Raw genomic sequence first — 25,230 nt, forward strand, 5'->3', positions numbered from 1 at the left:
GCCAGGGCAGCGGGCGATGTGGGTGCCCAACACCCGCCTTTAAAATCATGGGTTGCCTGTTTGCCTCGCAAGCGTCCGCCCCCAGCGCGCCCCACCCCCCGAGCCCGGGGCCAACACTCCGGGTAACCCCCCAGCTCCCCGCCACAGCCACCTCAACCGGCGCGCGGCGGGCAGCCCGCTACGTCATGTCGGCGCCGCGCCGCTTCGCAGGCCCCCTCTCCCCCTCCTCCTCCTCCCGGCGTCCGCGCCGCTTTCTGGAAGCTTCGTGAAAGGCGTGGGAGTGTTCCGTTGCTCCGCGGCCGGCTGGAATCCGCGTCCATCCGTCCTTCCCAAGCCCACGCAGACCCAGCCAAGTTTGCCATGCCCGAGAACGTGGCACCTCGGAGCGGGACGCCCGCCGGGTCTGCCGGCGGCCGCAACAAAACCGCCTATCAGGACCGTGACAAGCCGGCCCAGATACGCTTCAGCAACATCTCCGCGGCCAAAGGTACCGCTCCCTGAGTCTGACCCGAGGCCGTGCGGGTCGAGCTCTGCACTCTCAGCCTGAACTTGGGTTGCTAAGGCTCATTTTCTGTTACTTGAGACGATCTTGTCTTTCCAGGGAGAGCAGCTCTGTGGAGGGATCTTTACTGTTTTCTGCCGGTAATTCCCAACGCTAAGTGTGGAGACCTTTGGGCTGGCCCTATTCTGGGTCTTAGGCGCCCGTAATTTTTCATCCTCGGTCGCTCATCATGCTTCAGGAGAAAGATGTCAAGGACCGAACGTAGCGGTCCCTTGGGATCTGACACATATCTGACACTGTCGTTTATCTGCTTATTGGTTCCACTGGTAGAATGTTGTTTGCAAAATACATTTTAGTTTTCAAGTGTTCTTATAAAAATAGCATTTAATTAAGCTCTCGGCGCAACTAGTGAAACGAATTGGGTAAACTTCGCGCTTACCTTGGGGCGGGGCCCTTTGTATTGGGCTGTGGGGAAGACTCACCCGTCCTGATTGAGCAGATGGAAAGCTAGGTTGTGCTTTTCTGTTCTCCCTGCATGTGCAACCAAGCACAAGCAAGTCTAGAAATATGGACGATTTATTGATGTTTCGTTGTTTTGTAGAATACTTTGGTATATGATAGAAATGAAAACCTGAGTTACCATTCTCTGTTACCAAGTGGTTTTGTGACCTTCGACCTTTAGCTAACTTTTTCTTTGCCATAAAATTTAGGAAAAGTTTTCGTTTTTTTTTTTTTTTTTTTGGAGTTATGAGAATTAAGAGTAGCTGTTGAGACAGAAGAGTCTGGAAGGAAAAATGAGAACGAAGCCTTAGAGATCTTAGATGATGAATATTGAGTGTTGAAATACAGTATTTCATTACAGTTAGAGAATAAAGTGCAAGAAGACAGGAGAGGTGAGACTGGAAGGGTAGGATGGGGCCAAATCTTGAAGGGCCTGGTGAGCAGAGGCCACGTGAATTATATGTGAACCTGACCTTTTTAAATGAGAACTCAGAACAGAGGGGCACAACTAGTTTTTCCAAGTCAGACAAAACCCAACAAGCTTGATAAAAGTTACTTTAGTTTAGATGGATTTTCAGTTGAGCCAGTTTTTTACTTAGATGTTATCCCAAAAAAGTGACCCCCCAAATTGGTTGATAATGTAAAAACCACATACACACACAGAAAATAATACTAGTTCTAGTATTCATGAGTCCTTTAACATAGACCCTACTGTGTGCCACACAGTATCTTAAACATCAGACACTTTTGGAGGTGTGAGCAGTCTAAAATCTTTTATTATTTTGGATAGGGTATGTTTTCCTAACTTCTTCATGTAGATGAGTGTGAGGGCATTCTTAAAGTGAACTGGTCTGCTTGTAGAATCATGCCTATGTAGGTCCACTAAAATCGCTTGAAAGCATAATATTGACTGGATAATTAGGAATAGCAGTCCAAAGTTATGAAACAATTAAATAGAAAATAATTTTTAATTATAGCAAATATTTTTTTTCTTAGGATCTTTATGTATTATTCACGCAGTAAAGGGGGAGGTATGCTGGTTGTGGAGTATACAATAATTAGGGCACAATCTCAGCCCTGTGTATATGGGGTGAGGTGGTGTGTGAGGAAGGGGAGAGTCTAATTACTTGTCTTGGGCTTCTCAAAGAAAAGGGGATTTAACTTGACTGTTCATCAAATCCAGGTTCCCTTAAGTGGACTAATAAAACAGAAACATTCTTAGGGAAGTTAATAAGAATAAGTAACTTTGGAATGGTAGACTATATACCCAGCGATGTTTCATAATGTAGCGTTGATGACTGAAAGCTAGGGTTTTTGTTTGGTGTAAGGTTTGGGGTTTTTGTTTGTTTTGGTTTATTTGGTGGCAGGGTGGAGGGTGTCAAAGGGTGTTTTACTATGGGCCATCTTTATGCCAGCTTCACATTGGTGGACAAGTCTTTGCTTTCAAAAATTATAGTTAGGGGAGACAATAGACAAGGGGAATTATATAGTAGGAAGTCTTGCCTCCTGTTGCTGCTTGTGTTCTTAAGGAATGGAGAAAAGAATGCAGTCTCCATTTTGAACTCATAACTACATTGTGCTTATTTTGATATTTAGAGGAAGATTAGGTAAATCCTCAAAATTTATTCTACCATAGGCAGGGCACAAGTATTATGTACAGTGACTTTAACTACAGAAGGTGAGTGTTATACAATTAAAGGAATAAATTATTGTGTTTCCAGTAGGTTATTATTAGACAATGAATTTTCATTAGTGGACATAGTAAATGGTCGTACACCATATCCTAATAAGGACAAGTGATCATTTGAGAGGAGAAATACTTTGCTTTTTTTAAAGGGGTCTTGATTTCTTCCTTCTGTTTACAGCTGTTGCTGATGCTATTAGAACAAGCCTCGGACCAAAAGGAATGGATAAAATGGTAAAAGACCAAATAATTCATTACTTATTGAGTGCTATGTCCACACTGCAGAATCTCAATAGGGGGTTAAGATGTGTTGCTTAAAGAGTAAAAAGTATTAGAAGGGTACTTTGAGAGTTTAGAAGAATAATAGATGCTCTGGGGTGAGCAGGACTTAAGTATAATTCATATTTTTTAAATGATTTTTAAACAAAGTACATACACAAAAGTAGTTATCTGTTGTGTTGTTACATGGAAAGTAGAGTAAGGCTATAGCTATAAGTGCTTGAGTTCAGTGTTCCTTATTGATAAAACTGTGACGCTACATGGGTCTGTAGAATTTCACTTGTTATTCTGGTGTGGTTGACTGGCAGCATAAAACATTCCAATGCATTCCAGTAACTTTTGAGAAATATACCCTCATATTCAGTGCTAATTAACATCCAAAATGAGAAACAATATGAAGGATTGTCTGGATGATATACAGATTATTTTTCTCTCTGGATATTTTAAAATCTGTCCTTGCGGGGCACCTGGGTGGCTCAGTTGGTTAAGCAACTGCCTTCGGCTCAGGTCATGATCCTGGAGTCCCAGGATCGAGTCCCATATCAGGCTCCTTGCTCAGCAGGGGGTCTCCTTCTCCCTCTGACCCTCCCCCCTCTCATGTGCTCGCTCTCTCTCATTCTCTCTCTCAAATAAATAAATAAAATCTTTAAAAAAAAAAAAATCTGTCCTTGCTAGTAAGGCGGTTTACCCTTTGTTGAAAAATACTAAGACATAAGTTACCGTATTGACTGTGAGAATTGTATTCACTACATTTGTGGTGCTTTTTTGGAGATCCGTGGTATCATTTTTTTTTTTTTTTTTTAAAGATTTTATTTATTTATTTGACAGAGAGAGACACAGCGAGAGAGGGAACACAAGCAGGGGGAGTGGGAGAGGGAGAAGCAGGCTTCCCGCGGAGCAGGGAGCCCGATGTGGGGCTTGATCCCAGGACCCTGGGATCATGACCCGAGCTGAAGGCAGACGCCTAACGACTGAGCCACCCAGGCGCCCCTGTGGTATCATTTCTTACTATGGATATGAACCCAATAATGTTAGTAATTCTTTATAGTATTATTTCTACTTTGTGTAGTATGTGTGTCTAGATTTCCTTCACTTTTAAACAGATGAAAAAATAGCTGGAGTAAAGCCAAGTATTTTCACTTGTAAAGTTAGGCTGTGTATTTCTTAAGTCATTATACTAATGTAAGGGAAGAGAATTTGAAATTAAGCACAGTTGTAAGCTTATGCAAACATTAATTTCTCTACTAAGAAGCTTTTTTTTTTTTTTTTTAAGATTTATTTATTTGACAGAGACACAGCGAGAGAGGGAACACAAGCAGGGGGAGTGGGAGAGGGAGAAGCAGGCTTCCCGCTGAGCAGGGAGCCCGATGCGGGGCTCGATCCCAGGACCCTGGGATCATGACCCGAGCCGAAGGCAGACGCTTAATGACTGAGCCACCCAGGCGCCCCTCTCTGCTAAGAAGCTTTAAAATTTAGTAGAGTTTTCAGGATGTCATAGTGCTTGGTAAAGAAAACAATTTTTGAAGTACAGCTTTTTTTAAAAAAACGAAACTTCACAGATTCAAGATGGAAAAGGCGATGTGACCATTACAAATGATGGGGCCACCATTCTGAAGCAAATGCAGGTGTTACATCCAGCAGCCAGAATGGTAAGTATAATTTTAGATGAGGTGGTTTTTTCTTTTTTTAAGTGTATTGCTTGATATTTGTGAACAGTTAAATTTGTTTTATTTGATCACACTGTGTAATTTAAGCATTGTGAATTCTTTTTCTCTGTGTTAAACAGGCATGTTTTTAGGGGACATTGTGTGCCTAACATTGTGCTCTTCAGTGCAAGGTTGTAATAAAACATGAATCTCCTTGTCCACAGGAATGTGCTGTATAGTTGAGGAAAAAAAGATAACATGAAATGGCTTAAATTATTAGTTCAATGGGTGTTAGTTGGAAGAGAGCAGTGTAGTATTAATTGTGTGCAAAATCGCGTGTCTAAACTTAACACTGAGGTTTATTAAAAACAGTTACCAATTCAACTTCAGTGTAATTTTACAATGATTCCAGTATCAAGTGAGAAGTCACCATATCTGCAAAAAAGAAATCCCTGTCAAAAAGTTATGTTTGATTATGTAAAGATGACTTTCGAAATGAATCAGATAATGCTTATCTGATAATTATGTATCTTCAGATAAACTTCCAAAGGACTCCAAACTGACACTTGTCTCCTCCAGAATCCCCTATTTTTTTTAGCTTCCAAGTATACAGGGTACCTTTGGTGCAACATCATTTACACTTTCTGACAGGAACTTTTAATAGCTGGGAAGAAAAAATGTATAACCCATGGTCTGAACCAGAAATCATAACATAGATTCTTATAGAGAATATATGAGCAGAATTTTGTGTGTCACAAATGTATCATTTTAAAATGAAACTCATAAATAAAATGGAACTCAAGAAGTCAAGAATTATACTGAATCTTACAGTGTTGATAGTAATCAAATTGTTTTTGACACTGATATGAAGGCCATTCGTTTTATATTTCAGTTAGATGTTACTGTGTCCTCACATTTCTCACTGAGCAACTTAGCATGTTCTGTTTACTTAGCTGGTGGAGCTGTCTAAGGCGCAAGATATAGAAGCAGGAGATGGTACCACATCAGTGGTCATCATTGCTGGCTCTCTCTTAGATTCCTGTACCAAGCTTCTTCAGAAAGGTAGGTAGGACACAGGACATGTTTTATTACTAAGTAAAGGTCAAAAGTTATTAAGTAATAGATTTGGTATTTGATTTGGAATAACTAATTTTATTAGGAATTTTTAGGATAAATTTTGCTGTATCATATGAATAAGAAAATTTTCTCTTCTTGTTTCTTTATTTTTTTTTTCCACCAGGCTTCATTTTGAATGGAACTTGATAAAATTTTGCTTTTCTAAAATAAGTTGTGGTGGTACTAAATCTTAGGCTCTAGATGAGAATGGTGATTTGGGAGAGGTAGTATGGGTTCTTGTTCTGGTAAATAGTGCTTAATCATAGTGGAGACTCTCTAGTCACTTACTCTATTTCTTACCTAGATTTGTGGTGTTTTAAAAAGTATAAATATCACACGAGTGCAGAATTGACTGTTCCAAATTAATGGAAATAAATTACTAGCCATAACAGCAGTTAAGGTTATTCAGACTGTTTTATTTATAATTGAAGCCTAAGTTAATTTAGATGATTTAAAAATTATGACTACTTTGAAATTATAATGAATAAAAAATTTTAAGAGGTGTCATACGTAGTTTATGTGTTATAATAACTAAATTTTAACAAACAACAGGGATTCATCCAACCATCATTTCTGAGTCATTCCAGAAGGCTTTGGAAAAGGGTATAGAAGTCTTGACTGACATGTCTCGACCTGTGGAACTGAGTGACAGAGAAACTTTATTAAATAGTGCCACCACTTCACTGAACTCAAAGGTGAGACCAGTACTAAGGGATCATTATAAAATTATTTCTTAAAGCTCGTTAAGAATTGTAACTCTTAGGGTGCCTGGGTGGCTCAGTCGTTGGGCGTCTGCCTTCAGCTCGGGTCGTGATCCCAGGATCCTGGGATCAAGCCCTGCATCGGGCTCCCTGCTCGGCGGGAAGCCCGCTTCTCCCTCTCCCACTCCCTCTGCTTGTGTTCCCTCTTCTTGCTGTGTCTCTTTCTGTCAAATAAATAAAATCTTAAAAGAAAAAAAATTGTAACTCTTAGGTTGTGATTTTTGATGCTATACAGTTCATAAACATTAGGTCTGGAGTGTCTGGGTAACTGAGGTAATTTGTATAACTGAATAAGTTCACGTCAAATTTCTTTCAGGGCTGTCAAATAAACTGTGTGCCCATTTTACAGATGGGAAAATAGATCTAATGAAGTTAAGTAACTAATCCAAGACTATCAGTAAGGGATAAGTGGAGATTGGAACCATGACAGGTTTGCCCATCAGTGGTTCCTCTTAACTAATAATCATTGCTGCTTTTCTTAGTTTTCAAATTTAAACCATTGATTTTTTTTTAAATTTCTTGCAAACTTAATGTTCTTGTTTTCTGTCAGGTCCTGTGTCACCAACCCCCCCCCCCCCATTTTTTTAGCAGCATTATATTGATACATTCATCTTCTTTCACTGTTACATGGAGAGCTAGATAGTGTTAGTGACATACATGATATTGTTGAATGTCCCCAGATCCAATATAGACAGAATAGCAGGATTAACAGGCATTGGTCGTAGACTTGGGTTTAGTGCTGGGCTCATCACTTGACTAAGCTGTGTGACTCTTTGAATTTCTTCCTGTGAAGATTGAATGCATATATAATGTGAAGGGCTAAGACCACTGTCTCATGTACAATAAGTGCTTAGTAAAGTGTTAGCCTAGTTTTTATTAGCCCCTCAGTATTAGGGGTGCACATATATAGCATCTGCTCAGAAATTCATTTTAGATAAGAAATGTCTGCATATAATTTGATTTTCGGATTTTCTATAGAATTAGTAATCTAGACAGTCCTATCTACTAGGTTAATAAAAAGGAAAAGAAGCCTCCATATCTTGTGCCCTTGGTGACTGACAGCCTGAGTGGAGAAGACAGTTGGTATGGAATGTTGTCTCATGTTCCCACTCTCCTCATCACCCCAAAAAAGTAGTTAAGATTACTTCTTGAAGATATTTATCACTAAAGAACTAGGACTTTTTCTGTTGTGAAGCTGACTTTATTATTTTTTTAATTCTAGGTTGTCTCTCAGTATTCAAGTCTGCTTTCTCCAATGAGTGTAAATGCAGTGATGAAAGTGATTGACCCAGCCACCGCTACTGGTGTAGATCTTAGAGACATTAAAATCGTTAAGAAACTTGGGTGAGCATTTCTAATTATAATTTTAATAAAAACTACTCTAAAGAGACCCCTGGGTAGCTCAGTTGGTTAAGTGTCTGCCTTTGGCTCAGGTCATGATCCCAGGGTCCTGGGATCGAGTCTCATATCAGGCTCCTTGCTCAGCAGGGAGCCTGCTTCTCCCCCTGCTCGTGCATTTTCTCTGCCTCTGACAAATAAGTAAACAAATCTTTTTTAAAAAGTAATCTAAGGGGGCGCCTGGGTGGCTCAGTTGGTTGAGCGACTGCCTTCGGCTCAGGTCATGATCCTGGAGTCCCGGGATCGAGTCCCGCATCGGGCTCCCTGCTCGGCAGGGAGTCTGCTTCTCCCTCTCACCCTCCCCACTCTCATGTGCTCTCTCTCATTCTCTCTCTAATAAATAAATAAAATCTTTAAAAAAAAAAAGTAATCTAAGAATTTGTATTAATGTGGGAATCTGAACAATTTGTTTATATTCCATTATGATGGCAAGGTGGTAGCATGATCAAAGAAGTTGAGGAATTAGGGCACTAATAAATGTGAGACTGACTCACATTTTATTGGACTGGTGATTTTTAATGTTAGCAACCTATTAAACTCACAGATTTCCATCCTTTGTTAATGGTTTCCTCCTTGTTTCCTTTTTTCTTAGTGGGACAATTGATGACTGTGAGCTGGTCGAAGGGCTGGTACTTACTCAAAAGGTGGCAAATTCTGGCATAACCAGAGTTGAAAAGGCTAAGATTGGGCTTATCCAGTTTTGCTTATCTGCTCCCAAAACAGATGTAAGTAAAACCAAATGAAATTGGTTCCTTGTTTATGTGTGTAACTTTCTAATAGCTTGGACCTTTGTTCGATATTATAAAAATAGAAAATATAGTGATACTAGTGATAAAGATCATAGATTACAAAAGAATTAGTACGGTTGAGACAAAAGTAGAAATTGTTGGATGCCATACATGACAAATCTATAGCTTCAGTTGGCTATCATTGAAATTGAGCATTGACTTCATAGATGAAGGCAAATAACAGTAGGGGCGCTATGTATGAAATAATAAAAATAGATTATCTAAAAGTTACAGTATAAGTGGAATTTCCAGTTTCTTTGTAGGTTTCTGAGAAACCTCCATCCCTCCTATAGCAGCAGGCAGATCTTTTGTCCTACATTTGCACAAATGAAAGTTGAAACCAGCTTACTATTTATATTCCAAATAAATGTTTTTAAAGGTATTTTCATCGTAAGTGCTATTTCCAAAAGGGAGTGGTTGATCTTGTCACTTGCTTAGATTTGTTCTCCTTTTACATTGTATTGGCGTATGGGTTTCCTGTTGACTCAGTCATGTGTTTCACAAAAGTTCAACCCATAGAAAAATTAATGTTTTATACACCTTTGATTAACAAGATTTGTCCCTGGTACCTCCTTTCAGCATACCAGTTTTTATAACAAGCCATAGAGTTAAAAGGATGCAACTGAAATTACTTCAGTAACGCATATATTTGTATGAAGAAAATTGACATATTCAGGAACTAGAGTAACCATTTTACAATTACCAAAAATGTACTTGCAAATAATGTAAATAAGACAGTAAGGTGTATAGATGAAAGTTAAAGACCTGAGTTAAGGTTGGTGTATATTCATTTTCCTAGACCTTTTCTATGTATGCCTCTGTAATTTGTTATTAGGTATGATTTTGGTTGAATTTACATGATACATAATATTTTTCATTAAAAATTTGTTCTTTTCACTTAACTCTTACAATGCAATTTTTTTCCTATTTATTTATTTATTTTGATGCAGTGTTCCATGATGAAACTGGACCATTTCTTTATACCACACACAAAAATAGACTCAAAATGGATACAATGCAATTTATTAATACGATGTTCTTTTTTCTCAACAGATGGATAATCAAATAGTAGTTTCCGACTATGTCCAGATGGACCGTGTACTGCGGGAGGAGAGAGCCTATATTCTCAATTTAGTGAAGCAAATTAAAAAAACAGGATGTAATGTCCTTCTCATACAGAAGTCTATTCTGAGGTGCGGGGGCTCTTTATTTTGTTCACCTTTTAATGACAATTTATTTTGGATCCTCTAGCAGTTTTTTAAGAAACATTTGGAGTGGATAAATCACTAGAAATCTAGAATGAGTCTGCATTTTGGGACAGCACTGTATTCTGATAAATCCTCTAAAGTGGGTTCTCTTCCCATTGTGATGATTTAAATGTGTGGGATATACAGTTGACCCTTGAACAACTCAGGTTTAAATTGTGTGGGTCCACTTATGTGTGGATTTTTTTTTTTTTTTTTACAGTACAGTACTATAAGTGTATTTTCCTCATGGTTTTTAAGTTACTTTTATTTAATCTCTACACCCAGCATGGGGCTAGAACTCATGACCCTGAGATCAAGAGTTGCATATTCTTCCAACTAAGCCAGCCAGGCGCCCCTCCTCATGGTTTCCTTAACATTTTCTTTTCTCTAGCTTTATTGTAAGAATACAGCATATGATACATGCACATACAAAATACTAGTTAACTATGTTATCAGTAAGGCTTTGGTCAGCAGGTTATTAGGTAGTCAAGTTTTGGGGAAGTCAAAAATTATATGCATATTTTTGACTGGAGAGGGGGAGTTGGTGCCCCTAACTAACTCATTGTTCAGGGTCAACTGTATGTTCTTTCTAGACCAAGATTCTAAATATCAAACAAATGGAATGCTTTGTTTTTGAAAAGGTAAGTTTGATCTAGAATTGATTAGCTAGCTGAAAGAGGCATTTATTTAAAGGTCCATGAAATTGCTTGCCTTGAAATTTAGAAGTTCTTTTGAAGGGAATGCAGGATAGTTCGTGGATCAAAAGAATTTTTCAAATTTCGAACTGGTCCTTTTTTTTTTTTCAGTGTTTTCTTCTAGTAAGTACACACATTCTGTTGTACTCTACTAATAATGTTATGCAAGAAAATACTGTGGGTGATTATTTTATATAGAAACTTCCATGAAGAGTTTGATTACCTGGTTCTCCTACCAAGTCATATCATAGGTAGTGACCTTAAGTAAACTCCTCAAAATTTAGTTAGCTTATCTGTAGAACAGGGATCGTAATATCTACCCTTCCAGTGTCACAGGGTTGTCAGAAGGTTTGTTCCATAATTTGTGAGAAAGTGTAAATTTGTGGAGTCTTGAATTAATCATACTTCTAAATTCATGAAATATCAAAGTTTTGTTATCAAAGATATACTCGTTTAGTATTAAAAACTATGACAGTAGTTACCTTTTATGGGGTCTTTTACAAATAGTGTTGCTGGGGTACATTTTAATATCCATTAGAAATCTTCAAAGAGTTTTGAGCTCATAAACTTGGTCAACTAAATTTAAAGCATCTTCCTATACAAATAATTAGATTTATTCATCATTTAAACAATAATAAAATGACAAAAAGCTTAAAAAGAAGTTGAACAAATTATTTTTTTAATCTAGCATTGACCTAATCACTGATTTTATATTTTAGAGATGCTCTTAGTGATCTTGCATTACATTTCCTAAACAAAATGAAGATTATGGTGGTTAAGGATATTGAAAGAGAAGACATCGAATTCATTTGTAAGGTAAAATATTCCTAGCTTCTGTGTGAGAATATCCAATAATCAAATGTTGTCTTAATCTGTGGGTTTGATATTTTTCCCCAGACAATTGGAACCAAGCCAGTTGCTCATATTGACCAATTCACTGCTGACATGCTGGGATCAGCTGAGTTAGCTGAGGAGGTCAATTTAAATGGTTCTGGCAAACTGCTTAAGGTAACAGTATTGTAATACAGCTTTTATTTACCTGGATTTTTTGTTTGTTTTAACCCTTATTTCAAATACCTAATTTGGAGTTTGTTTACTACAGATTACAGGGTGTACAAGCCCTGGAAAAACAGTTACAATTGTTGTTCGGGGATCTAACAAATTGGTGATTGAAGAAGCTGAGCGCTCCATTCATGATGCCCTATGTGTTATTCGCTGTTTAGTGAAGAAGAGGTAATATAAGTTACTGAGTAAAATTTTGAATGTTAACATTTCTATACTTTTGACTATTTTTAAAGTATAAAGAGTAAGTTATTAAAAATAGCTAAAATAAGCTAAAAATGTATTTGTGAATTTCAGAGCTCTTATTGCAGGAGGTGGTGCTCCAGAGATAGAATTGGCCCTGCGGTTAACTGAATATTCACGAACATTGAGTGGCATGGAATCCTACTGCATTCGTGCTTTTGCAGATGCTATGGAAGTCATTCCATCTACACTAGCTGAAAATGCAGGCCTGAATCCTATTTCTACAGTAACAGAACTAAGAAACCGGCATGCCCAAGGAGAAAAAACTACCGGCATTAATGTCCGAAAGGTAATAATTTAGTCTTTAATTATTGTAGAAAATGTCGATTGAAATGTTAAAAACTTCATAATTATCTGTTGAATGAAAACCCTTTTTTTTTTGGTGGGCAGCGAAGCAAGGTTTATTGATCAATAATAAAGTTTATTGAATGATAGAGTACAAAGCTCCCAAAGAGGGAGGGGACCCAAGAGGATTGCCTGGATGAAAAGCTTTTTAATCAAAAGTAATCTTGGGGGTTACCTGGGTGGCTCAGTCGATTAAACGTCTGACTCTTGATTTTGACTCAGGTCATGATCTTGGGGTTGTGGGATCGAGCCCTTTGTTGGGCTCCCCGCTCAGTGGAGAGTTTGCTCGAGATTCCCTCTCCCTCTGCCCCTACCCACCTGTGCTTACTCTCTCTCAAATAAGTAAGTCTTTTTTTTAAAAAAAGTAATCTTGGGTTTAGGGGTGCCTGGCTGGCTCAGTTGGAAGAGCATATGACTCTTGATCTCCACGTCATGAGTTCGAAGTCCCACATTAGGTGTAGAGATGACTTAAAAAAAAAGTAATCTCGGATCCAGATATGAGAACTGCAGGTTAACTAATTTATGCCATTGAGTAAGAATGAAGAGGATGTGTTAAGGTAAAGTATTATTTGTTCAGCGGGTTATTAGGTAGTCAAGTTTTGGGGAAATTACACTGATTGTGTAATTCTTAGTGGGTTACTTAGTCTGTGCTTGTTTCCTCAGTTGTAAAAACAGGGACAATTAATAGTTCCCTCAAAGTTCTCTTGTGAGGATTAAATGTATTACCAGCTAGCAGACTCTTACTAAGTTGCCTGGCATAGAGTAAACATTACATAAATATTAATCATTGTTGCTGTTGTGGCCAGTAGCCTAGTATAGTTGTGTAGGGTAAACACATCTAACAGTAATAATCTCTCCTTTTGTATTAGTGCTTTATTAATGTCTCCTTTTACTGAAGAGACTAATTACACATAATGGAAAATAACAATCCAAAGTAATATTTTTTTGAATGATAACTCAAAAGGAAGGGCATTGCCTGGTTAGGGAAAGCTTTATGAAGGTGCAACTTTGGTAGGAGATGAGGAAATTCCACGTGGGGAAGCAAATGTTTTATGGGTGAAAGGAACCAAGAAATTACTTGTTTTGTCTAGAGGATTATATGTTGGTAATAGAGTGGACTTTAAGGTTGGAAAGCTCCCATAAGAGCTAGAATAAGGAGGCCCTTGAGTATTGGGGCAGTTACTGGGGAGTTTTGTTTTTATTCCAGTAGTTGGGAACTACTAATGTTTTTTTAACCAAGGCTAAGATGATGAAAAAGTATTTTAAGGAGGAAAGGCTGGAGGCATGGTTGCCTGTTATGGCCATCATCACATGATGCAGTAACCCTGAGAGAAGGGGGACTAAGATCGTGCCAGTAACAGTTTAAAAGTGGGATTTAAGAGCTGTAAAGGCTAGGCATACCAGACTTGGCCATATTCAGTATTAGGGTTCAGGGATGATTTAAACATGAAAGATCTTACAATTTTTTTTTTTAAGGTTTTATTTATTTGTCAGAGCACAAGAAGGGAGAAGGGCAGAGAGAGAAGCAGACTCCCCAATGAGCAGGGAGCCCAATGTGGGACTTGATCCCAGGACCTGAGCCAAAGGCAGCTGTTTAACCAACTGAGCCACCCAGCCGTCCCAGGATCTTATAATTTTTAATGAGTATGATTACCTAATTTTTGCCTGGGTATTTTTAAGTTAAAGGTAATTATTAGGAGTTGTTTTGGGGTTGGAATTGGGGGAATGTAGCATTAATTCAGTTTTTCCAAATTTTTGTTAAATGGAACCTACAATATAGAGAGAGCTTAGTAGAGAGTATTTTACTTTTGACTAGAACAAGGGAAAACTAGGTTCGAAAGGCCTTGTGTCCTACTGGTAACAGTGTGTAGTTGGTAAGGTGTATAATTACAGACACTAAAAGCAATTTATGCTATTTGGCAGGGTGGTATTTCCAATATTTTGGAGGAACTGGTTGTCCAGCCTTTGTTGGTTTCAGTCAGTGCACTGACTCTAGCAACTGAAACTGTCCGGAGCATTCTGAAAATTGATGATGTGGTAAGTGTAAATAGAATGTGAATTTCCCTACAGGGTCAAAAAGGCGTTTGTTTTTTTTTCCAAGAGTTTTGGGAGGGGAGCAGGGTGGTAAATGTTACTTGTTGGTCAACAGGGTGATAACAATACATACTTTTTACACTTTTCACACTTGTAAAATAGGCTTTGGTAATTGCCCAAAACCTCTTTGATCATTAAAATTCTATCGGAACTCAAGTTTTTTCCTTGTCAGGTAAACACTCGGTAATTGGATAAACACTGGCCAACTGGCACCACTGTGGCCACTAACAGTGCATCTGAAGTGGAAGATCACCTTGGTGTTCCTTGCTGTTTGGAAGATTGTTTCCTTTGTGAATTCCTAGGCCTGGTCTTCAGTTGGCACTTGCTTGAAATTGTATTGACAAAACTTAATTAAAATATTAAATGTTTGGTTTCAAAAAGCAGATTAATTTATTGGGCCTTCTCCCCCAACATTCTGTTACTTCTGATATTCTTGAAAAATCTATGTAAGAAGAGAAAAAAATGAGTTCACATTAGCCTGTTGACTTTCTTAGGTCTCAATCCTGAGTGCTTTAAATTTTGTGGTTTTTTGTTTTTTGTTTTTTTAACAGAAGTTTTGAGAATTTTTAAATGGCCCAGTATGCTCATCACCCTGATAAATCCCCATTTACACAAAAATACCGTATCAAAGTGGTATATATGCTATTTTAAAAGGTAACAGTAAGGGGGTACCTGGGTGGCTCAGTTGGTTAAGTGTCTGACTGGCTCTGGTCATGATTACAGGGTTGTGAGATGGAGCCCTGTGTCAGGCTCTTTGGGGAGTCTGCTCGAGATTCTTTCTCCCTCTCCCCCGCTTGTGCGTGTGTGTGCATGCTTTCACATTCTTTTTCTCTCAAAAAGTTAACAGTACAGGAAGATATTAAGTGAAAAATGAAAAGTTCCCTCCACCCTATCATCCCAATGCTTGTCTTCAAGAATATAACCATTATTGTATTAATTGGGAGTCCTTTTACAAATAAAACTATATGTGTATATGTAGCAAATCTTATACATAGGGATTCTTAATATGTCATTTCAGTGGTTTGGAACCTCTTCATTGCCTCTGTCCTAACACAGGCATCGTCTGTTGACATGAATTGTGTAAGATCTCCAAACTAGTCTCATGCTCTGGCTTCCTTACAGTCAGTTCTGCACACTCTAGGTCAGGCACAAGTTTTCATGGATAAAGGCCAGCCTTTGATGTGGACCATAAATTGGGCCTATGCATTGTGGTACCACTTGGCCTACCTTCTCCTGGCCTGTATTTCACAAGGAGTATTATGAAAACAACTGGGGCTCCGCATTTGTGGAGCAGTGATTTCAGCCAGCCAGTCAGAAGTTTCTTTTGCATCTGACAAGTAGTTGATTAAAATAATTTGGTAAGTGGTAAGGCTTAGTGTGCTTATTAGATGGCTATTTCTGGATTATCTGGAATTTAGTAATTCAGTTTACTCCCATTATAATGGATATTAGCTTGTTGTAAAATACACTTTTTTAGCTGGTACAAAATGAAGTATATTCTAAAAATTTTAAGTCAAAATACTGTAATCCAAATGATTTATATTTGAATTTATCCATTAATTACACAGCACAAGGTTTGTAGGCTATATCTAAGTAATAGAAAGTGGTTATATAACAATTTTTTTTGACGGAAAATAGTAAAGATAGAAATCCATCATGATTTAAGCAACATACCAACACGTGGTCTTTACAGCCAACTTCCCTAAGAAACGGTCCCTAGTTGGGCTTTAATTCCATCGGGTACTGGTTTCGGCCAGCTCCCAGTGAAGGTCCCGCAGCCAGAAGTGGGTAGACCAGGGATGTGAAGGGGATCAATTAGATCAATCAGGAGGAAACCTCACACAGGAATCTTAAGATTGGCAGCCGTCTTGGTGACTTAGGTGGCTGTCCCATGCTCGAGACCGACGACTTCATATAAAGACAGCAGTAAAGAGAGGGCATCAAGTTTCTGGGTCTTATTACCATCCCGGCCAGGGTACCAACTTCCAGCCAAAAGGCAGACTTTCTCCTCCTCATAGAGCAGCCTGGCCAATTGACATGAAAGTTCCAGTAAGACCGTACTCCTTGAAGGTCCCCTGGAATGAGAGTAAAGGAAGAGGAAAGTACCAATTCTGCACTGAAGCTCAGAGTCCAGATGTAAAGACTGAAAGCTCCATGTTCAGGCGCCAAATGAGATTTTGGAATACCCGTGAGATTCAGTGGGGTGGAGTCTGGAGCCGACGACTAAGAAAATTCTTGAGACATCTTTGGTGCAAAACGGCGGTTTATTAAAGCACGGGGACAGGACCTGTGGGCAGAAAGAGCTGCTGCCAATATAACAAATTTCTTAAAGGGAACTCTTCCAAGGAAATATTTCTTTCTTGTTTTTCTGTTAAATTTGTTTTGATATAAATTAGACCACTAACCACTTTGTGTAGGGTTTGACTCAGGTTTTACAACAGTTGATGAAATAATCTAAGCCAGTTCTATTTTAGGTAATGGGAGACCAAATGAGACTGCTCAAAAAGGGTTTTATTTATTTATTAAGATTTTATTTATTTGACAGAGAGGGAACACAAGCGGGGGAGTGGGAGAGGGAAAAGCAGGCTTCCCGCGGAGCAGGGAGCCAGACGTGGGGCTCGATCCCAGGACCCTGAGATCATGACCTGAACCGAAGGCAGACGCTTAACAACTGAGCCACCCACGCACCCCAAAAAAGAGGGTTTTATATAGTTCTGTAATTCTAAAAGGGAGATGTATCTTGTTAAATATTTAAAAGGTATGCTTTTTAATAATGAGAAGGGATAGTATTGTGCCCTAGTGGGGCAGAGATTTTGCATACTTGTTTTTTTTTCTCTTGAGTGCTATTCCTAACCCTTAACTTTTTATTATGAAAATTTTCAAATACGTAAAGTTTAAAGAACGTCATGAACATTAAATACCCTCCACCTAAACTTAACAATTACTGACATTTTGCCATATAGTCAGATCTGTAAATGACGTTCCTAAAAATCATGATAATGCAAAATTATGTGATAGAAACCATAGGACTTAGAGGACAAATGTGGTTAAGGGCACAAAACTCAAAAACTTCATCAGGAACAAAAAAAAAAACCACCTAATAGAAACAGATCTACATGTGTTAAACGGTTAAGAAATACATACTACATTAAATATGCCAATTTACCTTGAGAAACACCTGAAGCTTGCTTGGCAGTGGATATTTTAAGTTGCAGCTGTCATTGCAAAGTGGTAGGAGGAGGGTTATCTGAAACATGACCAAGTTGCAGCACCTAACAGGGATGGGTGTAGCTTAACGGTGAATTGATGTACCAACGTATATTGAGGTTTTGTGTGTTTTGTATGTTATTAGGCAGTTTAATTCAGCTGGGTGCATTTTTCTGGCATTCCCCTTTTTCCAAGCAAATCTGAAATTAGCGTCTTGCTCAAATTGTTTGCTTGTGCTTTAAGATTTCTCTTGACATTTTTACTACCATGTGTCTTAAGTGTGGATCCCTTTGAGTTTTTTGGCCTTGGATATACAGATTATTTTTCCAGTGGTCTTGCTCAATTGAGATAGGGATCAAAGATCAGAATGACTAAGGTGGCTATAAGTTGGACAAAGTACTACAAAAGGAAGCTGGTAGTGTGGAGTAGTAGTCTTGAGTTCTTGGCTGAGTACTTATTTTTCTATCTGGGGGGGGTAAAACTCTAGAGTTCATGGAACAGCCACTGGAAAGTAGTAGAGCAAAGTTTACAGAGGGCCAGGAATAGTTCAGTAGAGCCTACAGAGGGGCGCCTGGGTGGCTCAGTCGTTAGGCTCAGTTAAGTGCCTGCCTTCAGCTCAGGTCATGGGTCCTAGAGTCCTGGGATCGAGCCCTGCTCAGCGGGCAGCCTGCTTTTCCCTCTGTCCCTCCCCTTGCTTGTGCTCTGTCAAATAAGTAAAATCTTTTTTAAAAATGAAAAAAAAAAATAGACTAATTGGACTTCACAAAAATTAAGTTCTGTGCATCAAAAGACACTATCAACAGAGTAAAAAGCAACCTACAGAAAGGGGAAAAATATTCACAAATCTCTTATTTGATAAGGGATTAAATTCCAGAATATGTGGAGAACTCCTAAAATTAAGCAACAATAAGCAATAAAAAAAAATAACTTGCAAACCCAGTTCAAAAATGGGCAAAGGACTTGAATAGACATTTCTCCAAGGAAGATGTATACACAAATGGCCAATAAGCACATGAAAAGATGTCCAACATCGCTAAACATTAGGGAAATGAAAATTAAAAACAATGAGATACCACCTCACACCCATTAGGATGGCTACTATCAAAACAAAACCAGAAAGGATGTAAAGAAATTGGAACCCTTGTGCACTGTTGATGGGAATGTGAAATGATATAGCTGCTGTTGAAAATACTATGACGGTTCCTCAGAAAATTAAAACTAGGATTACCATATGATCCAGCAATTCTACGTCTGGGTGTATACCCAAAAGAATTAAAAGCAGGGTCTCAAAGAGATAGTTGTGCACCCGCATTCATAGTAACATTATTCACAGTAGCTAAAACATGGAAACAACCCAAGTGGCCACCGATGAATGAATGGAAAATAAAAATGTAGTATATACATACAGTGGAAGATTATTCAGGCTTAAAAGGAAGGAATTTCTGACAGGTGCTACAACATACATGAACCTCGGGGACATTATCCTGGGTGAGATAAACCAGTCACAAAAAAGATAAATATGATCCCACTTATATGAGGTTTTTGAGTACTTAAAAACATAGAAACAAAGTAAGAATGGTGGTTGCCAGGGTTGGAAGGATTGGAGAATGGGAAGTTCTCATTCTGAGAGATGGCATTTCAGTTTTACAAGAAGAAAAGTTCTGGGGATGGTTGGTGGTGATGGTTACATAATAGTGTAAATGTATTTAATACCACTGAACTATATACTTAGAAATTGTTAAGATGGCAAATTTTATGTATATTTTGCCACAATAAAAACAAATTGAAAATATATTGGTCACATAAAGAAGCAGGAAACTATGCATAATGGAGGAAAAAATCAAGAGAAACAGACCCAGAAATGGCAGAAATGATAGAATTGTCAGACCTAAAAACAGCGTTTTTGTTTGTTTTTTTTTAAAGATTTTATTTGTCAGAGAGAGAGCACAAGCAGGGGAAGCAGCAGGCAGAGGGAGAAGCAGGCTCCTTTCTAAACAGGGAGACCGATGCAGGGCTCGATCCCAGGGCCTCGAGATCATGACCTGAGCCAAAAACAGATGCTTAACCGACTGAGCCCCCTAAAAACAGCTTTTATAAATTTTCCATATATACTCAAGCATGTAAAAGAAAATATGAACACAATGAGGAGAGAAATGAAGGATATACGATAGATTCAAATGAAATGTTTACAAATGAAAAATCCAGTACTCTGGGTAGGACTAATAGCAGTTTAGATTTTTTTTTTTTTTAACCATAGCAGTTTAGATATTGCTAAAGAAAGGAGAGTAAACTTGAGGGCATGACCTCAGAAATTACCCAAAATAAAGCACAGAAAGAAATGGAATTGATTTTGAAAATTAATTTTGTATCCACCATCCTTGTAAATTTATATGCTACTCTAGGGATGCCTAGGTGGCTCAGTCAGTTAAGCATCTGCCTTCGGCTCAGGTCATGACGCCCGGGTCCTGGGATCGAGCCCCACGTCCAGCTCCTGGCTCAGCGGGGAGCCTGCTTCTCCTTCTGTCTCTTTCCCTGCTGTGCTCTCTCTCTCTGTGTCAAATAAATAAAATCATGGGACACCTGGGTGGCTCAGTCATTAAGCGTCTGTCTTCGGCTCAGGTCGTGATCCCCGGGTCCTGGGATGGGAGTCCCACATCAGGCTCCCTGTTCAGCAGGGAGTCTGCTTCTCCCTCTCCCTCTGTGTGTTCCCTCTGTTCCTTTTTTTTTTTTTTTTTTTAAGATTTTATTTATTTGACAGGGAGACACAGCGAGAGACAGAACACAAGCATGGGGAGTGGGAGAGGGAGAAGCAGACTTTCCGCCTGGATTCTCCTCTGTTTCCCTCCTCTGTTCCTTCTTTCTCTCTCTCAAATAAATAAATAAAATCTTAAAATTAAATAAATAAAATCTTTAAAAAAATTTATATACTATTAGAATTTACCTCTCTTTTTGAGAGATCTTCTACACAATTAAATCATTTATAAGTATTGAGAATTTTCCCCCCTTTCTTTCCATATACCTTTCATTTCTTTTTCTTTCCTTTCTTGCTGGCTAGTACCGCAGAATAGAAATGATCACAGTGTTTGTGGTCACCAGCCTCTGGAATAGAACCTAATCATTCCTGCCTTCTGGTATTCACCATCTTGTGTAATCCCCACCCTCTCCCGTATTATACCACGGTTTGATGAGAGCATATGATCAATAAGCATGGAACAGAACTGGTATGTCACTTCCAGGATTAGATTATAAAACACTGTGGCTTCTGTCTTGGACACTCTGGTTTTTGCTCTCTACTGAATTATTTGATCTGAGAGGAGCAAGCTGCTATGGTTGGAGAATCTTTATGGACACAGGCCTTCAGCCAATAGCCAGCAAGGAACTAAGGCCTGTCAACAATCATGAATGAGCTTGGAAGCAGATTCTCCGATCTCAGTAGAGCCTTTGAAATGACTGTATTCTTAATCAACAACTTGACTTACCCTTGCAAGAAATCCTGAGCCTGAACCATTCAGCTAAGCAATCCCAAATTTCTGACCCTTAGAAACTAGATGAAGTAATAATGTTTATTGTTTTAGGGAAGTACATTACACAGCATGACATAGATAACTGATAGAGTGGGCATCTTTGTTTTGCCTATCTTTTCGCCATTAAGTATGATTGCTATTTTGTTTTATTTTTTGTTTGCTAGATGTCCTTTATCGAGTTAAGGAATTTTCCTTTTATTCCTAGTTTCTTTCTTCTTTTAAGATTTTATTTATTTATTTGAGAGAGAGAGCACAAGCAGGGGGGAGGGGTAGAGGAAGAAGCAGACTCCCCGCTGAGCAGGGAGCCCAATGCAGGACTCAATCCCAGGACCCTGGGATCATGAACTGAGCTGAAGGCAGGTGCTTAATCAACTGAGCTACCCAGGCACCCTTATTCCTAGTTTCTTGAGATTTGTTTTAAACATGTATGGATGTCAACTTTCGTCAAATACATTTTTTTATATTTATTGAGATTATTATATGACTTCTTATATTAGTCTTTTCAAAGAATTAATTTGGGCTCTGTTGATCTTCTCTATTGCACATTTGTCTTCCATTTCTTTAATTTGACATGCTTATTATTTCCTTCTACTTTCTTTGGGTATTTTCATACTTCTACTTTTTCTTCTTAAGTTGGATTATTCATTAATTTTGAGCCTTTTTTCTTTTAGTCTTTCTTTTCTAACATAAGCATTTAAGATTACGTATTTTCCTAGAATACTGCTTTAGCAACATCCTATACAAAACACTTTTTAAAAGTTTATTATTGGGGCGCCTGGGTGACTCAGTCGGTTAAGCGTCTGCCTCCTGCTCAGGTCATGATCCCGGAGTCCTGGGATCGAGTCCTGCATTGAGCTCTCTGCTCATCGGGGAGCCCCACCCCCACTGTGCTCGCTCTCTCTCTCAAATAAAATTTTTTTTTTTTTTTTAATTTGACAGAGAGAGCGAGAGCAGGAGCACAAGCAGGGGAGTGGGAGAGGGAGAAGAGAAGCAGGCTTCCCGCTGAGCAGGGAGCCCGATGTGGGACTCGATCCCAGGACCCTGGGATCATGACCTGAGCCGAAGGCAGACGCTTAACGACTGAGCCACCCAGGCGCCCCAAATAAATAAAATCTTAAAAAAAAAAAAAAAAACGAGGAAACTTTTTCCAGTATTGGAAAACTATTACCTCTTTCAGCAAAGAATACTATTCAGCACTTTAAAAGGAACAGACTGCTTAAATACACAACATGGATGAATTAAAAACAAAAGAAACTAGTATGCTGAGCAAAAAATCTGAAAGCAAAAAGAGTACATATCGTATGATTGAATTTATATGAAGTTTTAGAACAGTCAAAGGGATGGAATGGGGGATAGGGTGGGAAGGGGCACAAGAGATCTTTTTGGGATGATGGAAATATTCTATCTTTTTTTGTTGTTTCAAATTTTTGTTTAAATTCTAGATAGTTAACATACAGTGTAATACTGGTTTCAGGAGTAGAATTTAGTGATTCATCAGTTACATATAATACCCAATGCTCGTCATAACAAGTGCCCTCTTTAATACCCATCACCCATTTAGCCCATCCCCCACCCACATCCCTCCATCGACCCTCAGTCCGTTCTTTATGGTAAAGAGTCTCTTGGTGGGGCACCTGGGTGGCTCAGTCATTGGGCATCTGCCTTCAGCTCAGGTCATGATCCCAGAGTCCTGGGATGGAGCCCCGCATCGGGCTCCCTGCTCAGCGGGAAGCCTGCTTCTCCCTCTCCCACTCCCCCTGCTTGTGTTCCCTCTCTCGCTGTGTCTCTCTCTGTCAAATAAATAAATAAATAAAATCTTAAAAAAAAAAGTCTCATGGTTTGCTTCCCTCTGCCTCTTTTTTTTCTCTTTCCCATATGTTCATCTGTTTTGTTTCTTAAATTCCACATATGAGTGAAATCATGGTATTTGTCTTTCTCTGCAAATGTTCTATATCTTAATAGTGGTATGATTTCATGAGTGTACGCATTTGTCAAAATTCATCCAACTATGCATTTAAGTTCTGTTCATTTCACTGTGTATGTTACATCTCAATACAAAAGTACAAAACAATTCTTGTGATGATGTAAGATTAGTCATTTTGTTCTTGTAGATCTATCTTTCCATTTCTGCTCTACATACTTTGCAGCTGTATCAGATATCTGCAAATATAGAACATTGTTGGTGAATGGAAACTTTTCTGCTCTTCTACACACACACCCGTTTTCTGCTCTTCTACACACAAACACACACACACACCCGTGTCCTCCACACTCACTATTCTTTCCTAATCATTTTCTTTTTTTTAAAGATTTTATTTATTTATTTGAGAGAGAGAATGAGATAGAGAGCATGAGAGGGAGGAGGGTCAGAGGGAGAAGCAGACTCGCTGCCGAGCAGGGAGCCTGATGTGGGACTCGATCCCGGGACTCCAGAATCATGACCTGAGCCGAAGGCAGTCGCTTAACCAACTGAGCCACCCAGGCGCCCCATTTTCTTTTTTTTAAAGGTTTATTTATTTGACAGAGACACAGCAAGAGAGGGAACACAAGTAGGGGGAGTGGGAGAGGGAGAAGCAGGCTCCCCGCTGAGCAGGGAGCCCCATGCGGGGATCGATCCCAGGACCCCGAGATCATGACCTGAGCCGAAGGCAGACGCTTAACGACTGAGCCACCCAGGCGCCCCATATTCTTTCCTAATCTTCCATTTGCAGTGCTTCAGCATATAGGCCTGTCTTGCTGTTTTGGGGTCAGGCTTACACAATCCCAAGAGGGGCACGTGTGGCCACGGAACCATCTGCATGTGAATGACTAGAAGTCCCTACTCTGGTCACTTAGGGCATCCATACCTCATGAGCTTCTAGCTCTGGCTTCTGCTCAGAATCAAGCCAGTATCTGTTCCATTAGGCAAAGCAAGTCTCAGCCAAAACAAAGAACAGCCTGAAGGAGGTGGGGAAATAGGGGATTTTGCAGGTGCGCACACTCCAGTCCCCTGACCAAGAAAGGTTTGGTAAGAAGGGCTCGGGGGTACCTGGCTGGCACAGTCAGTAGATCATGTGACTCTAGATCTCACCTGAGTTCAATCTCCATGATGAGTGTAAAGCTTGGTTAAAAAAAAGATGAAAGAAAAAGGGCTCAGACCTCAGAGGTTCTAGTCAGCACAAGCTGCATACCTTAACTTTATGGTGGCGATGGCTGGTTGTAGGGCAAGGGGTCGGGAGGAGGCTAAAGGATATGAAGAAGAGGGTGAGGGCAGCCTCAGCCTGAGGGAGTAGGGATTTAGGTAGCAGGTGGCTGAGACTGCACCACAGCCACATGGCATAGAGCGAAGGCGCCATTTGAAACGCCCAAATCCTGAGTGGGGGGCTGTTGATAGGGTGAGGTGGAGATAGGGTGTGTCTGTGGTTACTGTCGGGCGCTTGCACCCTTCAACCCCACCACTATAAAGTTGATGGACCCAACCAGCAAACCCCCGGTTCATAGACCGACAGTATCACTCAGCGGTGGGTGGGCCAGGCTCCACCCAACTCTGGGCTATTACTGGTCAAACTAAGAAAAAAACCGCGTGTGATAACTAGCAGCCTCCTTCGGGTTGGTTGATTCCTGCGAGCTCTCAAGTCAATCAAAATAGAATATACCTCACTCCTTCCCATTCTCTGGCTTCCGGGGGAGCCATGTTAGGCAACAGATGCAAACTGTGTCACTGTTTCTGAGATCTCCACACAATAACATCTCCTGCTTTCCTCTGCGGCCGCCTTCAACAAACGTGTTATTTCAATGAATGAAAATGCGCTATTTTTTTTTTCAACAAAGCGAGTTGTTTCACTGGTATAATGTGAGAAGTGTGCGTTTAGGCGGTGAGGCGCGAAGCTGGCGAAGATGCCCTGTTCTGCTCGCCAACCCTCTAAACCAGCAAAGATTCAGTACTCACGCCCACTATCCAGGAAGCGACCATCTCGGGTTTCCAGCGGCCAGAAGGAAGTTTGAGTGATTTCTGGCCCCTCGCGGCCCCTGTAGCGTCCCTAGTTACTAGGCCCCTAGTAACCGCCCGCCCCAAGCCAGGAGCCGCCGGGTGGCCTGAGTCGGCGCCAGCTTCCCCGCCCCGGGCCAGCGCGGGCGCTCAGGCCTCGGCGGCGCGCTG

General features: G+C 39.7%; 1 protein-coding gene across 1 annotated transcript; it reads left to right on the forward strand.

Annotated features, from left to right (window-relative positions):
* The first annotated feature begins 225 nt into the window (after positions 1-225).
* CCT4 (chaperonin containing TCP1 subunit 4) lies at positions 226-14,741 on the forward strand. The gene is made up of 14 exons (XM_021699087.1): positions 226-487; positions 2,869-2,921; positions 4,526-4,615; positions 5,566-5,674; positions 6,281-6,423; positions 7,712-7,833; positions 8,480-8,612; positions 9,729-9,868; positions 11,337-11,433; positions 11,515-11,625; positions 11,720-11,850; positions 11,977-12,211; positions 14,191-14,304; positions 14,534-14,741. Exons 1-14 carry the CDS (start codon positions 361-363, stop codon positions 14,546-14,548), a joined length of 1,620 nt encoding a protein of 539 aa, XP_021554762.1. The 5' UTR covers positions 226-360; the 3' UTR covers positions 14,549-14,741.
* Positions 14,742-25,230: the final 10,489 nt, after the last annotated feature.

The sequence above is a fragment of the Neomonachus schauinslandi genome, chromosome 10 (assembly GCF_002201575.2).
Source record: "Neomonachus schauinslandi chromosome 10, ASM220157v2, whole genome shotgun sequence".
Taxonomy (NCBI): domain Eukaryota; kingdom Metazoa; phylum Chordata; class Mammalia; order Carnivora; family Phocidae; genus Neomonachus; species Neomonachus schauinslandi.

What these genes read in the sequence shown, in the direction of transcription:
- CCT4 (XM_021699087.1), top strand. Translation starts at nt 361, where the DNA reads ATGCCCGAGAACGTGGCACCTCGGAGCGGGACGCCCGCCGGGTCTGCC. An exon ending in TATCTGCTCCCAAAACAGAT is followed by an intron (nt 8,613 to 9,728) that starts GTAAGTAAAACC and finishes TTTTCTCAACAG; the next exon opens with ATGGATAATCAAATAGTAGT. An exon ending in CGCTGTTTAGTGAAGAAGAG is followed by an intron (nt 11,851 to 11,976) that starts GTAATATAAGTT and finishes TGTGAATTTCAG; the next exon opens with AGCTCTTATTGCAGGAGGTG.